The sequence below is a fragment of the Sphaerodactylus townsendi genome, linkage group LG12 (genome assembly GCF_021028975.2).
Source record: "Sphaerodactylus townsendi isolate TG3544 linkage group LG12, MPM_Stown_v2.3, whole genome shotgun sequence".
In the NCBI taxonomy this organism is placed as follows: domain Eukaryota; kingdom Metazoa; phylum Chordata; class Lepidosauria; order Squamata; family Sphaerodactylidae; genus Sphaerodactylus; species Sphaerodactylus townsendi.
In genome coordinates, this window is record NC_059436.1 from 27,036,961 (window position 1) to 27,050,439 (window position 13,479).

General features: G+C 68.4%; 1 protein-coding gene across 3 annotated transcripts in view; it reads right to left on the minus strand.

Moving 5' to 3' along the window:
* Positions 1-13,479, minus strand: part of ANK1 (ankyrin 1) — a 179,662-nt gene extending 166,183 nt beyond the window's left edge. For all 3 annotated transcript variants that reach the window (XM_048511972.1, XM_048511973.1, XM_048511971.1), the window contains exon 1: positions 13,013-13,479. In XM_048511972.1, the coding sequence (XP_048367929.1) occupies positions 13,013-13,138 (126 nt within the window). In that variant the 5' untranslated portion in view covers positions 13,139-13,479. The remainder of the gene's footprint in view (positions 1-13,012) is intronic.

Genomic DNA, 13,479 nt, shown 5'->3' on the forward strand with positions numbered 1-13,479 from the left:
GGGTGGGGGGGGGGGGGGGTGGGGGGGGGGGGGGGTGGGGGGGGGGGGGGGTGGGGGGGGGGGGGGGTGGGGGGGGGGGGGGGTGGGGGGGGGGGGGGGTGGGGGGGGGGGGGGGTGGGGGGGGGGGGGGGTGGGGGGGGGGGGGGGTGGGGGGGGGGGGGGGTGGGGGGGGGGGGGGGTGGGGGGGGGGGGGGGTGGGGGGGGGGGGGGGTGGGGGGGGGGGGGGGTGGGGGGGGGGGGGGGTGGGGGGGGGGGGGGGTGGGGGGGGGGGGGGGTGGGGGGGGGGGGGGGTGGGGGGGGGGGGGGGTGGGGGGGGGGGGGGGTGGGGGGGGGGGGGGGTGGGGGGGGGGGGGGGTGGGGGGGGGGGGGGGTGGGGGGGGGGGGGGGTGGGGGGGGGGGGGGGTGGGGGGGGGGGGGGGTGGGGGGGGGGGGGGGTGGGGGGGGGGGGGGGTGGGGGGGGGGGGGGGTGGGGGGGGGGGGGGGTGGGGGGGGGGGGGGGTGGGGGGGGGGGGGGGTGGGGGGGGGGGGGGGTGGGGGGGGGGGGGGGTGGGGGGGGGGGGGGGTGGGGGGGGGGGGGGGTGGGGGGGGGGGGGGGTGGGGGGGGGGGGGGGTGGGGGGGGGGGGGGGTGGGGGGGGGGGGGGGTGGGGGGGGGGGGGGGTGGGGGGGGGGGGGGGTGGGGGGGGGGGGGGGTGGGGGGGGGGGGGGGTGGGGGGGGGGGGGGGTGGGGGGGGGGGGGGGTGGGGGGGGGGGGGGGTGGGGGGGGGGGGGGGTGGGGGGGGGGGGGGGTGGGGGGGGGGGGGGGTGGGGGGGGGGGGGGGTGGGGGGGGGGGGGGGTGGGGGGGGGGGGGGGTGGGGGGGGGGGGGGGTGGGGGGGGGGGGGGGTGGGGGGGGGGGGGGGTGGGGGGGGGGGGGGGTGGGGGGGGGGGGGGGTGGGGGGGGGGGGGGGTGGGGGGGGGGGGGGGTGGGGGGGGGGGGGGGTGGGGGGGGGGGGGGGTGGGGGGGGGGGGGGGTGGGGGGGGGGGGGGGTGGGGGGGGGGGGGGGTGGGGGGGGGGGGGGGTGGGGGGGGGGGGGGGTGGGGGGGGGGGGGGGTGGGGGGGGGGGGGGGTGGGGGGGGGGGGGGGTGGGGGGGGGGGGGGGTGGGGGGGGGGGGGGGTGGGGGGGGGGGGGGGTGGGGGGGGGGGGGGGTGGGGGGGGGGGGGGGTGGGGGGGGGGGGGGGTGGGGGGGGGGGGGGGTGGGGGGGGGGGGGGGTGGGGGGGGGGGGGGGTGGGGGGGGGGGGGGGTGGGGGGGGGGGGGGGTGGGGGGGGGGGGGGGTGGGGGGGGGGGGGGGTGGGGGGGGGGGGGGGTGGGGGGGGGGGGGGGTGGGGGGGGGGGGGGGTGGGGGGGGGGGGGGGTGGGGGGGGGGGGGGGTGGGGGGGGGGGGGGGTGGGGGGGGGGGGGGGTGGGGGGGGGGGGGGGTGGGGGGGGGGGGGGGTGGGGGGGGGGGGGGGTGGGGGGGGGGGGGGGTGGGGGGGGGGGGGGGTGGGGGGGGGGGGGGGTGGGGGGGGGGGGGGGTGGGGGGGGGGGGGGGTGGGGGGGGGGGGGGGTGGGGGGGGGGGGGGGTGGGGGGGGGGGGGGGTGGGGGGGGGGGGGGGTGGGGGGGGGGGGGGGTGGGGGGGGGGGGGGGTGGGGGGGGGGGGGGGTGGGGGGGGGGGGGGGTGGGGGGGGGGGGGGGTGGGGGGGGGGGGGGGTGGGGGGGGGGGGGGGTGGGGGGGGGGGGGGGTGGGGGGGGGGGGGGGTGGGGGGGGGGGGGGGTGGGGGGGGGGGGGGGTGGGGGGGGGGGGGGGTGGGGGGGGGGGGGGGTGGGGGGGGGGGGGGGTGGGGGGGGGGGGGGGTGGGGGGGGGGGGGGGTGGGGGGGGGGGGGGGTGGGGGGGGGGGGGGGTGGGGGGGGGGGGGGGTGGGGGGGGGGGGGGGTGGGGGGGGGGGGGGGTGGGGGGGGGGGGGGGTGGGGGGGGGGGGGGGTGGGGGGGGGGGGGGGTGGGGGGGGGGGGGGGTGGGGGGGGGGGGGGGTGGGGGGGGGGGGGGGTGGGGGGGGGGGGGGGTGGGGGGGGGGGGGGGTGGGGGGGGGGGGGGGTGGGGGGGGGGGGGGGTGGGGGGGGGGGGGGGTGGGGGGGGGGGGGGGTGGGGGGGGGGGGGGGTGGGGGGGGGGGGGGGTGGGGGGGGGGGGGGGTGGGGGGGGGGGGGGGTGGGGGGGGGGGGGGGTGGGGGGGGGGGGGGGTGGGGGGGGGGGGGGGTGGGGGGGGGGGGGGGTGGGGGGGGGGGGGGGTGGGGGGGGGGGGGGGTGGGGGGGGGGGGGGGTGGGGGGGGGGGGGGGTGGGGGGGGGGGGGGGTGGGGGGGGGGGGGGGTGGGGGGGGGGGGGGGTGGGGGGGGGGGGGGGTGGGGGGGGGGGGGGGTGGGGGGGGGGGGGGGTGGGGGGGGGGGGGGGTGGGGGGGGGGGGGGGTGGGGGGGGGGGGGGGTGGGGGGGGGGGGGGGTGGGGGGGGGGGGGGGTGGGGGGGGGGGGGGGTGGGGGGGGGGGGGGGTGGGGGGGGGGGGGGGTGGGGGGGGGGGGGGGTGGGGGGGGGGGGGGGTGGGGGGGGGGGGGGGTGGGGGGGGGGGGGGGTGGGGGGGGGGGGGGGTGGGGGGGGGGGGGGGTGGGGGGGGGGGGGGGTGGGGGGGGGGGGGGGTGGGGGGGGGGGGGGGTGGGGGGGGGGGGGGGTGGGGGGGGGGGGGGGTGGGGGGGGGGGGGGGTGGGGGGGGGGGGGGGTGGGGGGGGGGGGGGGTGGGGGGGGGGGGGGGTGGGGGGGGGGGGGGGTGGGGGGGGGGGGGGGTGGGGGGGGGGGGGGGTGGGGGGGGGGGGGGGTGGGGGGGGGGGGGGGTGGGGGGGGGGGGGGGTGGGGGGGGGGGGGGGTGGGGGGGGGGGGGGGTGGGGGGGGGGGGGGGTGGGGGGGGGGGGGGGTGGGGGGGGGGGGGGGTGGGGGGGGGGGGGGGTGGGGGGGGGGGGGGGTGGGGGGGGGGGGGGGTGGGGGGGGGGGGGGGTGGGGGGGGGGGGGGGTGGGGGGGGGGGGGGGTGGGGGGGGGGGGGGGTGGGGGGGGGGGGGGGTGGGGGGGGGGGGGGGTGGGGGGGGGGGGGGGTGGGGGGGGGGGGGGGTGGGGGGGGGGGGGGGTGGGGGGGGGGGGGGGTGGGGGGGGGGGGGGGTGGGGGGGGGGGGGGGTGGGGGGGGGGGGGGGTGGGGGGGGGGGGGGGTGGGGGGGGGGGGGGGTGGGGGGGGGGGGGGGTGGGGGGGGGGGGGGGTGGGGGGGGGGGGGGGTGGGGGGGGGGGGGGGTGGGGGGGGGGGGGGGTGGGGGGGGGGGGGGGTGGGGGGGGGGGGGGGTGGGGGGGGGGGGGGGTGGGGGGGGGGGGGGGTGGGGGGGGGGGGGGGTGGGGGGGGGGGGGGGTGGGGGGGGGGGGGGGTGGGGGGGGGGGGGGGTGGGGGGGGGGGGGGGTGGGGGGGGGGGGGGGTGGGGGGGGGGGGGGGTGGGGGGGGGGGGGGGTGGGGGGGGGGGGGGGTGGGGGGGGGGGGGGGTGGGGGGGGGGGGGGGTGGGGGGGGGGGGGGGTGGGGGGGGGGGGGGGTGGGGGGGGGGGGGGGTGGGGGGGGGGGGGGGTGGGGGGGGGGGGGGGTGGGGGGGGGGGGGGGTGGGGGGGGGGGGGGGTGGGGGGGGGGGGGGGTGGGGGGGGGGGGGGGTGGGGGGGGGGGGGGGTGGGGGGGGGGGGGGGTGGGGGGGGGGGGGGGTGGGGGGGGGGGGGGGTGGGGGGGGGGGGGGGTGGGGGGGGGGGGGGGTGGGGGGGGGGGGGGGTGGGGGGGGGGGGGGGTGGGGGGGGGGGGGGGTGGGGGGGGGGGGGGGTGGGGGGGGGGGGGGGTGGGGGGGGGGGGGGGTGGGGGGGGGGGGGGGTGGGGGGGGGGGGGGGTGGGGGGGGGGGGGGGTGGGGGGGGGGGGGGGTGGGGGGGGGGGGGGGTGGGGGGGGGGGGGGGTGGGGGGGGGGGGGGGTGGGGGGGGGGGGGGGTGGGGGGGGGGGGGGGTGGGGGGGGGGGGGGGTGGGGGGGGGGGGGGGTGGGGGGGGGGGGGGGTGGGGGGGGGGGGGGGTGGGGGGGGGGGGGGGTGGGGGGGGGGGGGGGTGGGGGGGGGGGGGGGTGGGGGGGGGGGGGGGTGGGGGGGGGGGGGGGTGGGGGGGGGGGGGGGTGGGGGGGGGGGGGGGTGGGGGGGGGGGGGGGTGGGGGGGGGGGGGGGTGGGGGGGGGGGGGGGTGGGGGGGGGGGGGGGTGGGGGGGGGGGGGGGTGGGGGGGGGGGGGGGTGGGGGGGGGGGGGGGTGGGGGGGGGGGGGGGTGGGGGGGGGGGGGGGTGGGGGGGGGGGGGGGTGGGGGGGGGGGGGGGTGGGGGGGGGGGGGGGTGGGGGGGGGGGGGGGTGGGGGGGGGGGGGGGTGGGGGGGGGGGGGGGTGGGGGGGGGGGGGGGTGGGGGGGGGGGGGGGTGGGGGGGGGGGGGGGTGGGGGGGGGGGGGGGTGGGGGGGGGGGGGGGTGGGGGGGGGGGGGGGTGGGGGGGGGGGGGGGTGGGGGGGGGGGGGGGTGGGGGGGGGGGGGGGTGGGGGGGGGGGGGGGTGGGGGGGGGGGGGGGTGGGGGGGGGGGGGGGTGGGGGGGGGGGGGGGTGGGGGGGGGGGGGGGTGGGGGGGGGGGGGGGTGGGGGGGGGGGGGGGTGGGGGGGGGGGGGGGTGGGGGGGGGGGGGGGTGGGGGGGGGGGGGGGTGGGGGGGGGGGGGGGTGGGGGGGGGGGGGGGTGGGGGGGGGGGGGGGTGGGGGGGGGGGGGGGTGGGGGGGGGGGGGGGTGGGGGGGGGGGGGGGTGGGGGGGGGGGGGGGTGGGGGGGGGGGGGGGTGGGGGGGGGGGGGGGTGGGGGGGGGGGGGGGTGGGGGGGGGGGGGGGTGGGGGGGGGGGGGGGTGGGGGGGGGGGGGGGTGGGGGGGGGGGGGGGTGGGGGGGGGGGGGGGTGGGGGGGGGGGGGGGTGGGGGGGGGGGGGGGTGGGGGGGGGGGGGGGTGGGGGGGGGGGGGGGTGGGGGGGGGGGGGGGTGGGGGGGGGGGGGGGTGGGGGGGGGGGGGGGTGGGGGGGGGGGGGGGTGGGGGGGGGGGGGGGTGGGGGGGGGGGGGGGTGGGGGGGGGGGGGGGTGGGGGGGGGGGGGGGTGGGGGGGGGGGGGGGTGGGGGGGGGGGGGGGTGGGGGGGGGGGGGGGTGGGGGGGGGGGGGGGTGGGGGGGGGGGGGGGTGGGGGGGGGGGGGGGTGGGGGGGGGGGGGGGTGGGGGGGGGGGGGGGTGGGGGGGGGGGGGGGTGGGGGGGGGGGGGGGTGGGGGGGGGGGGGGGTGGGGGGGGGGGGGGGTGGGGGGGGGGGGGGGTGGGGGGGGGGGGGGGTGGGGGGGGGGGGGGGTGGGGGGGGGGGGGGGTGGGGGGGGGGGGGGGTGGGGGGGGGGGGGGGTGGGGGGGGGGGGGGGTGGGGGGGGGGGGGGGTGGGGGGGGGGGGGGGTGGGGGGGGGGGGGGGTGGGGGGGGGGGGGGGTGGGGGGGGGGGGGGGTGGGGGGGGGGGGGGGTGGGGGGGGGGGGGGGTGGGGGGGGGGGGGGGTGGGGGGGGGGGGGGGTGGGGGGGGGGGGGGGTGGGGGGGGGGGGGGGTGGGGGGGGGGGGGGGTGGGGGGGGGGGGGGGTGGGGGGGGGGGGGGGGGGGGGGGGGGGGGGGTGGGGGGGGGGGGGGGGGGGGGGGGGGGGGGGTGGGGGGGGGGGGGGGTGGGGGGGGGGGGGGGTGGGGGGGGGGGGGGGTGGGGGGGGGGGGGGGTGGTGGCTGGCATCTTCAGAGGATCTGATGCCAGCCACAGATGCAGGCGAAACGTCCAGGAAGAAAAGATACTGGCTAGAACACTTTGCAACCATTGTGCCTGTCAAAGCTCACATGAAAACAGCGCAGTGATTCCGGCCTGGAAAGCCTTCAACAATACAAATAACACAGCACCAAGAGTTATGTAGTTTGGCAATGCAGACTGGATCCTGTTATTTCAACACAGAACAACCACCATTCAGATTTGTCAAGCAGCATTAAACCAAATTCAAGACCCATCAAGTTTGACTGACAGGTGAGGAGACGAATGGAGAGCCCCCTTCCCATCCTTTCCTTATCCCCTCCTTTATCTTCCCATCCATTGCCGAGGTCCTTGCCTCACGCAAAGTCAGGATGAGTTCTCTGTGATTAACTTGCCTCTGTCTCCCTGAACTGAAAATGGATTCACAATGCCCCCTCCTCTCCTAATGCTATTGCTTGGGAGGGAAGGGGGATTTTTTAGGATGGAAGAAACATAGTGCTTCTTCTTCACATCACTCATAGGCCATTTAAACCCTTGTGATCTCCTTCGCATTGAGCATGCATTCCCTTCAGGTCTGATGCTCAGTTAGCCCATGTTTCCCCCTCTTCGGAACTCACGCTGCCTACAGATCAGAGAATCCCCATTGTTCCCAAAAGCTCTAAAAGTGTGACTTTTCTTCTCCCTTTGCAGAGAAAATGAAGAAGATCAGCATGCGTTTAGCTTTCTTTATGTTTCCTCACCCCTCCCCACCTTGCCATATCCACAGTTCCTCCCACTCTTCAGGTCATAATTTCAGGAGGATCAGAAGGGCTTTCTTTTCTTCTTTCAAATTTTCACCAAGTGAAATTGACAAGAAATTGACATGGTCTAGCAAACTAACACTGGACCAAAGCCAGAAGAAAGAAAGAAAGAAAGAAAGAAAGAAAGAAAGAAAGAAAGAAAGAAAGAAAGAAAGAAAGAAAGAAAGAAAGAAAGAAAGAAAGAAAGAAAGAAAGAAAGAAAGAAAGAAAGAAAGAAAGAAAGAAAGAAAGAAAGAAAGAAAGAAAGAAAGAAAGAAGTGGCAAGCAACCTCCCCAAATGGAGGTTGCATGGAAACAACAAGGAAATGGGAGGGGCAGGCAAAATGGCAGATCGGATCAGCGAGGGACACTGGTCGGAGGAGAGTCCCTGTGCAAACCAAAAAAGCGGGAAAACCCCACTGCAAAGCAAACAGCTGTGGGGTAAGTAGTTCACAAAAGTCCCTAGAGGGGAACCCAGTTATTTTGCCCCAAGGACTCTGCATGCCTTGCCTGACAGTCTGTCTTTGATTAAGCCAGAGCATGACCAGAAACTGGGAACCGGCTGTTACAGTAAGGGTCTGCTACATTTGTCAGCACCTGCTAATTAGTAAAGTCCCATCAAAAAGACAGAAAGCACCTTGAGTTGGGGCAAAACCCCACCTTTCAGAGAAACTGGGACTTCTCTGCAGCAGGGGCCAGCTCCCTTTGAAGGAAGGCACAGCACTGTTTATACAACTGGGCTCTGACTTGAGCTGTAAAACAGCTTGGGGAACAAAAGCCTAGTAAGAGCCCACACGGCCAGCTCAAATTTATCAATCATATTCTGTTGAATATATGGCCCTTTCTAGGTGGAAAGTATCTTACAAGCTCATTACACTGAAGAGCAGCAACTGCAGGCAAACCTCTGCTGTTAACACGACCATTTTACAGATAAGGGAAAGAAGCCGGCTAATGAGTTTATGTGCACCATTCAGTAAACCTACAGTGGAGGCAAGATGGGAGCGGCCCAGACCACAGTCACTGACTCACCCTTCAGCCCCCATGACCAGAGCAAACTGCCTTTCTTTTACCAGCTATGAGACGCAAAGGCATTTGGGAGGGGCAGCGTCTCTCCTCCAAACGCTGCAATGATGGGAAAAGTCACACAATGATGGGAGAAGTCACCTTGCTAAGCAGCTGTTTGGGGGACAGGCGGCTCCATACAGTGCTAAAAGCCCATGCCTAGCAACCAGCAAGCAACCAGGCTGAATCTCAGCTCTCCCCCAACTACCAGAAGTGGCAATTGGCAAGCCACTCTCTCTAAGCCTCAGTTCCTCATCTGCAATACAGAGATAATATTGATCTATCTTACGAAGCTGTTGCAACACGACAGCTCACGTGAAGTGCCTTGAACATTCCAAAGTAATGCATATTGATTACTTGCCATTATATCTAGCAAAGTCCAACATTACCAACAGATGGCATGTGTGCTGCAGAGAATTGAAGATAATGTATTTATTGCCTACATTTTCTCTCTGAACTCTTTGGTCTTGCAGACCCACAAGGAGAAGAGTATTCTAATGCTTTTCTACTGGCTCGCTGCAGAACCCAGATCAAAACCAGGAAGGGTGACTGAAATGGCAAAAAGGTAAATTTAGTCCCCTATACAAGCACTGGGTCATTGATGACCCAAGGGGTGATGGCATATCACAACGTTTACTTGGCAGACTATCTTTACAGGGTGGTTTGCCACTGCCTTCCCCAGTTATCTGCACTTTACTGACCATGGAAGGATGAAAAGCTGTGTCAACCTTGAGCCGGCTATTTGAAACTGACTTCCATCAGGATCAAGCTCAGGTGCTGAGCAGAACTTTGACTGTGGTACTGCAGCTTACCACTCTGAGCCCTATTTTAGAGTCCCATACAAAAAAAATCTTGGTGAAAATGACTGCCCATTCACACAACACTGACTTCTTGGGTTGAACTCAACACAGCTAATTGCAGCCAGAGCGCATCGTGGCGCATTCCGATGACGAGTAAAACAGATTTTTTTAAATAACTGGGGGGAAAAATCAGTCATGCAAAGCAGCCTTTAAACAACAACAGGAAGACAGATCATAAGATGCACCTGACATAAGAAAAGCCATGCTGGATCGAATCAAACGTCCATTTAATTTAGCATTCTGTTTCCAACAGGCTCCAGCTAGATACTTCTGAGAAGCCAGGGAGTAGAAGTTGAAGACAATAGTTTGCCTAAATCATTTGTTCTCCAACAACAAATACTCAGAGGTAAACCACCTTTGAACATGGAGGTTCCATCTTTGCTGTGTGGCTAATACCTACTGCTGATAGCTCTGTCCTCCATGAATTTGTTTAATCCCTGTTGAAAGGCATCAGTCATTGCCATATACTTGTGGCCAAAAAATTCTTATATTCTACGTTGCGTGAAGTACCTTATTTTACTTTGAAGCTGCCTTATACCGATTCAGGCTATTAGTCTACCACAATCAGCGCTGCCAGCGTTGTCTACTCTGACTGGCAGAGACTCTCCAGAGCTTCAGGTCAAGGCCTTTTACAGCACTAACTACATGTTCCTTTTTCAACTGGAGTTACCAGGGGTTGTACCTGGGACCGTGTGCATGCCAACCAGATGGTCTAAGCCACAGACTCTACCCCAATCTATGGCCAGTTAGTGTCACTACTTGGCCCCAATTTAGTTTGAAAATGATTGCCACCCAGTTATAGTTTTATAAACCACTGGAATGCCCCTGATTGGAGGTGGTTGTTGGGTTCCTGTTTCAGTCTAGCTGCACATAAATATATCACCTAAAGGCGATCATGTAGCATGGCTTTATCAAATCCTTCCTGTTTCGAGACCCATGGAATGAAAACAAGCAATGACATTTTAATACTAACAGATCCGCAAGTAGATTTTCAGGAAAATCAGGCAGCAGTTCACAGCAAGAAGGAGCGCAGCTCTCGGGGGCTCAAAGGGAGTTACAGATCCCTAAACTTCTCTGCGGCATCCTATTGCATAGATGTATGTACATAATGAAGCTGTCACTTAATCAGGGTCTCCTCAGACTGGCAGCTGCTCTCCCAGGTTTTAGGCTGAGGTCTTTCAAGTGACCGGCTACCTGATCCTTTTATCTGGAGATGCCAGTGATTGAACCTGGCACCTTCTGCATGACAAGCAAATGCTTTACCACTAAGCTACAGCCCCCTCCCCAAATTAGATACGATGCTCCATCTCAGGGGCAAAGACATTGATAACTATTAGATAAGACAAGTTCCCACAAGGATTTCAACATGTTGATTGGGACGCTTAACACGTTACTGGATTCCTGTATTTGAGGTTGTAAATAGCCTTCTCATATGCTGTAAAGCACCATGAACATTGATGGTACTGTGATTAGCTAATTAACAGTTGTACCTACATACAATATGATATGTGCAATGCACAGCAGTATAGGTTGAGGTTTGTCTGTCTTGGCAGTATTTTCATGATATATTCGATATTTTACAGGTTTATGTGAACTTCAGGATTCAGTCAGTCACATTACAATCTTACCACATATCATACAAACACAGCAGAGGATCATGAATCTAAAGCCACATCACATATGTACCCTGGAAGCTGACTTGTGCACTCTGAGCCACGATACATACGCTGGGTCAGAAATGCGGAAAATTATGCATCATCTCCTCTGCAGTACAAGCCTTTGAATAAAGCTACCAAGTTCAGTGGTACCACCAAGCAATCTCCGTCTGCCTCTTGCATAAGAAAAGGACCCTGCGGCTGCAACTCAGACAGCCTGGAGACCCTCTTGGCTGCAGAAATGCGCCCTTGCCCTTTTCCCGACATGGTGATCTAACCCAGATGTGTCACATTTGCAGGCGGCATCCGATTACAGAGGCGAGGGATTCTGTCCCACACACTGAAACCACCCGGCTCTCCGATCAGCTAAAACACCAAAAACACCAGGACTGCTTTCCGTGCATACGCACATCCACTGGTTTCTCGCTACGAAAGGATCCATTAAAAAGCACTGAGCTGCGAAATGGAACTTTGGTAGCATCGGAGGTATTTGATGCATGACGTATGATTTGACCATTTGAACTCAGTGTGACTTGAAATTCTGGTCATTCTAGATCCCAAAAGGTTGGGATCTCATGTGACAAAAAGAATAAACTGCCCAGCCAAGCAAGTGTGCTCTAAGAAATTATTCATAATGTGACCAAAAAAGTCACTAACCCAGACACCTTTTTTAAACGCCTGCAGGCATTTGTGACCTATCACTGCTCACAAAGAGAAAAAGACTTTCCTGCAATTTACTAAAATACTACCCAGATCAGCTGGTCAGAATTTAGATTCTCCACAGGTGACGAAGTAAATTGCTAGTTGCTGCCTGTTATACTATAGTCTCTATATAACAATACTATCTGTATAGAGTTGGGATATCTATGCCCTTCCACCCAAAAAGTCCTGTCACAAGCTAGGATATGTCGCCTTTGAAGTACTGCTGCTAAACTCCCATTGAACCTTTTCTTAAATAGTCTCCCTAAGAAAACCATTACAACAAAATAAAATGTGATGCATAGTAATAGTTTATTAGGACCAACTACATGCAGTGAGCATGTTTTCATATTACACATAATTCTTCCTTTTGCTGAGTAACTGAGAAAAGAGGCAGAATGGTGGAGTGACCCAAGAGGAAGCTTTTAAGGCTCAAACCTTCTGCAGAGGAGGTTTTAGCTCCAAGCCTGTATGGAGAAATATCTGCTTGTTTGTTCCTGACCAGAAACCAGTCTGAGGAAGAGTTCTGTGTAACTCAAGATCTTGCACATTGACGCCACCAGACAATTTCAAACAGCAGCATATTCACTAATTAACACATATCTACTAATCAACACACAAGCACTGGGATGTTCTCCCGCACCCACCTTGTGGAAATGAATGGGAGGTACTCGGAAATATTTCTACGCTCCTGCATCATTTCCCACTCCTCCAAGCAAGGCTTGCCCAGGAAAATGGTCTTGCGTGGGCTCCGTGGCTTTCTCCTCCGTACCAAATGGCACCTCAGGTCTGCTGCCTGGGGCTTCATTTTGCCAGGCTTGTGGAACCATTTCCGCATACTGCGTTATGAACATTACAGCTGGCCCAAGTAATAATTTCACTCAATATAATTTCGCTCATTTTCCCCAGGAAAGAGATTCTAGTCTGAGAGGGTTTTGCAGAATAACAGAATAATGTGTGTGGGGGGTGGGGAGAGAATTTCAAACTAATTTACTGGTGATCGCTTGGTGTGCAACAGCTCCAGGAAAATGTCTCAAGAAACTCACACGTGGCTTTCTGCCACAGCCACCATGCACCCACAGGAGCAAAAGAGGGCCTGGGCAAAAATTAGAGAAATCTGTGATAGCTAGATGGAACCTCCATGTTCAGATGCAATTTAACCCAGAGTACCAACTACCAGCAATGAGCAACAAGGGGTGTCTAGCACTTTCACCCCACTCTTGCAAGCCTCCCAGAGGCATCTGATGTCCATAAACGGAAACAGGATGCTGGACCAGATGGCAGCAGCCACCAGTCCACCTCAGCCACGGCTTCTCTGACACTCTTAACTGGTGACAAACAAAATAGTGTCCCAGGCAAAATAGCAACCAAGCAGTTTGACAAGCAGGCCTCAGCTAGGAGCTCTGCCTAAGAAGCCACACCTCAAGGTACCACCAAAGGACCTCTTCCCTGCTACCTGTTCCAGAAGGAGTCCTGTCCCCAAGGCCTTATTCTTGTCCCCTAGAAGTCTCCTACTTGGGCCACATCTGAAAAGCCACAGGGCTGCCTCCAGACAGACAGGCTGTTCTGGGGGTGGGGGGGTGTCAGCCACTGGCCACCACAGAGCACCGCAGAGTGGGATGGACGGATGGATGGGCAGCCAGGGAGAAGAGTCCCTCTCGCAGGCCTCCATCTGCCCTCCCGAGAGCCGGGCCCACGGAAGCGACCCTGGACGCAACTCCGGGCAGAGGGTGTCTCTCCGAGGGGGCGGCCCCGACGCCGGCGAGCGCCACCACGCCAAACAAACTTGCCACGGAGGAGGAGGCGCCGCCACCGGTTGAGGGCGGGGGCCACGGGGACGGTCCAAAGCCCGCGCCGAGATGCGCCTCCCCGCCGTGCATCCCACCCACCCAGCCGCCCCCCACCCTTCCTCCTCCTCCTCCTCCTCCTGCTGCTCCTGCTGCTGCTGCTGCTGCCTGGCCAGGCTCCGGCAAGAGCGGCGTCCCCTGCGCAGCGCCCCTGGACGAGCCCCCGGAGGCCGGCAAGAGAGGCCTCCCCCGGGCCGGCGCCGCGCTGCGCACCTTTTTCTTGCGGTCCCGCGAGCGGTTGCGGCGCTTGCGGTTGGACTCCTCCTTCTCCTTCTGCTCGGCCAAGGCCTGCGCCTCGATGTCTTTGATCTTCTTGAGCTGCTTGGCCGCCTGAGCCATGGCGCGCCCCACCAGCCGCAGCCGACGCCGCAGTAGTAGACCTGGCCCGCGCCCGAGCAGCCGCCCGCCTGCACCTGGCCGCCGCGAGCCGGCAGCGAGCGAGGCTGCAGCGCCCCCCTCCCCGGCGGCCGGCGGGAGGGGGGCCCGGGCCGGCTGCGCTCAGCGAGGGAAAGCGCGCGGCATGGCCCCGGCGGGAGGCGTGGAGCGCGGGGGGCGAGGGAGCCTGGCTCGCCCGCCCGCCCGCCTTCACTGCGCGCTGCCTCGCCGCCTGCAGCAGGGCAGGCCAGCCCGCCGCATGCCGGCTCCGGCGGGCTCTTCGGCAAACAGGCAGGCAAGAAGGG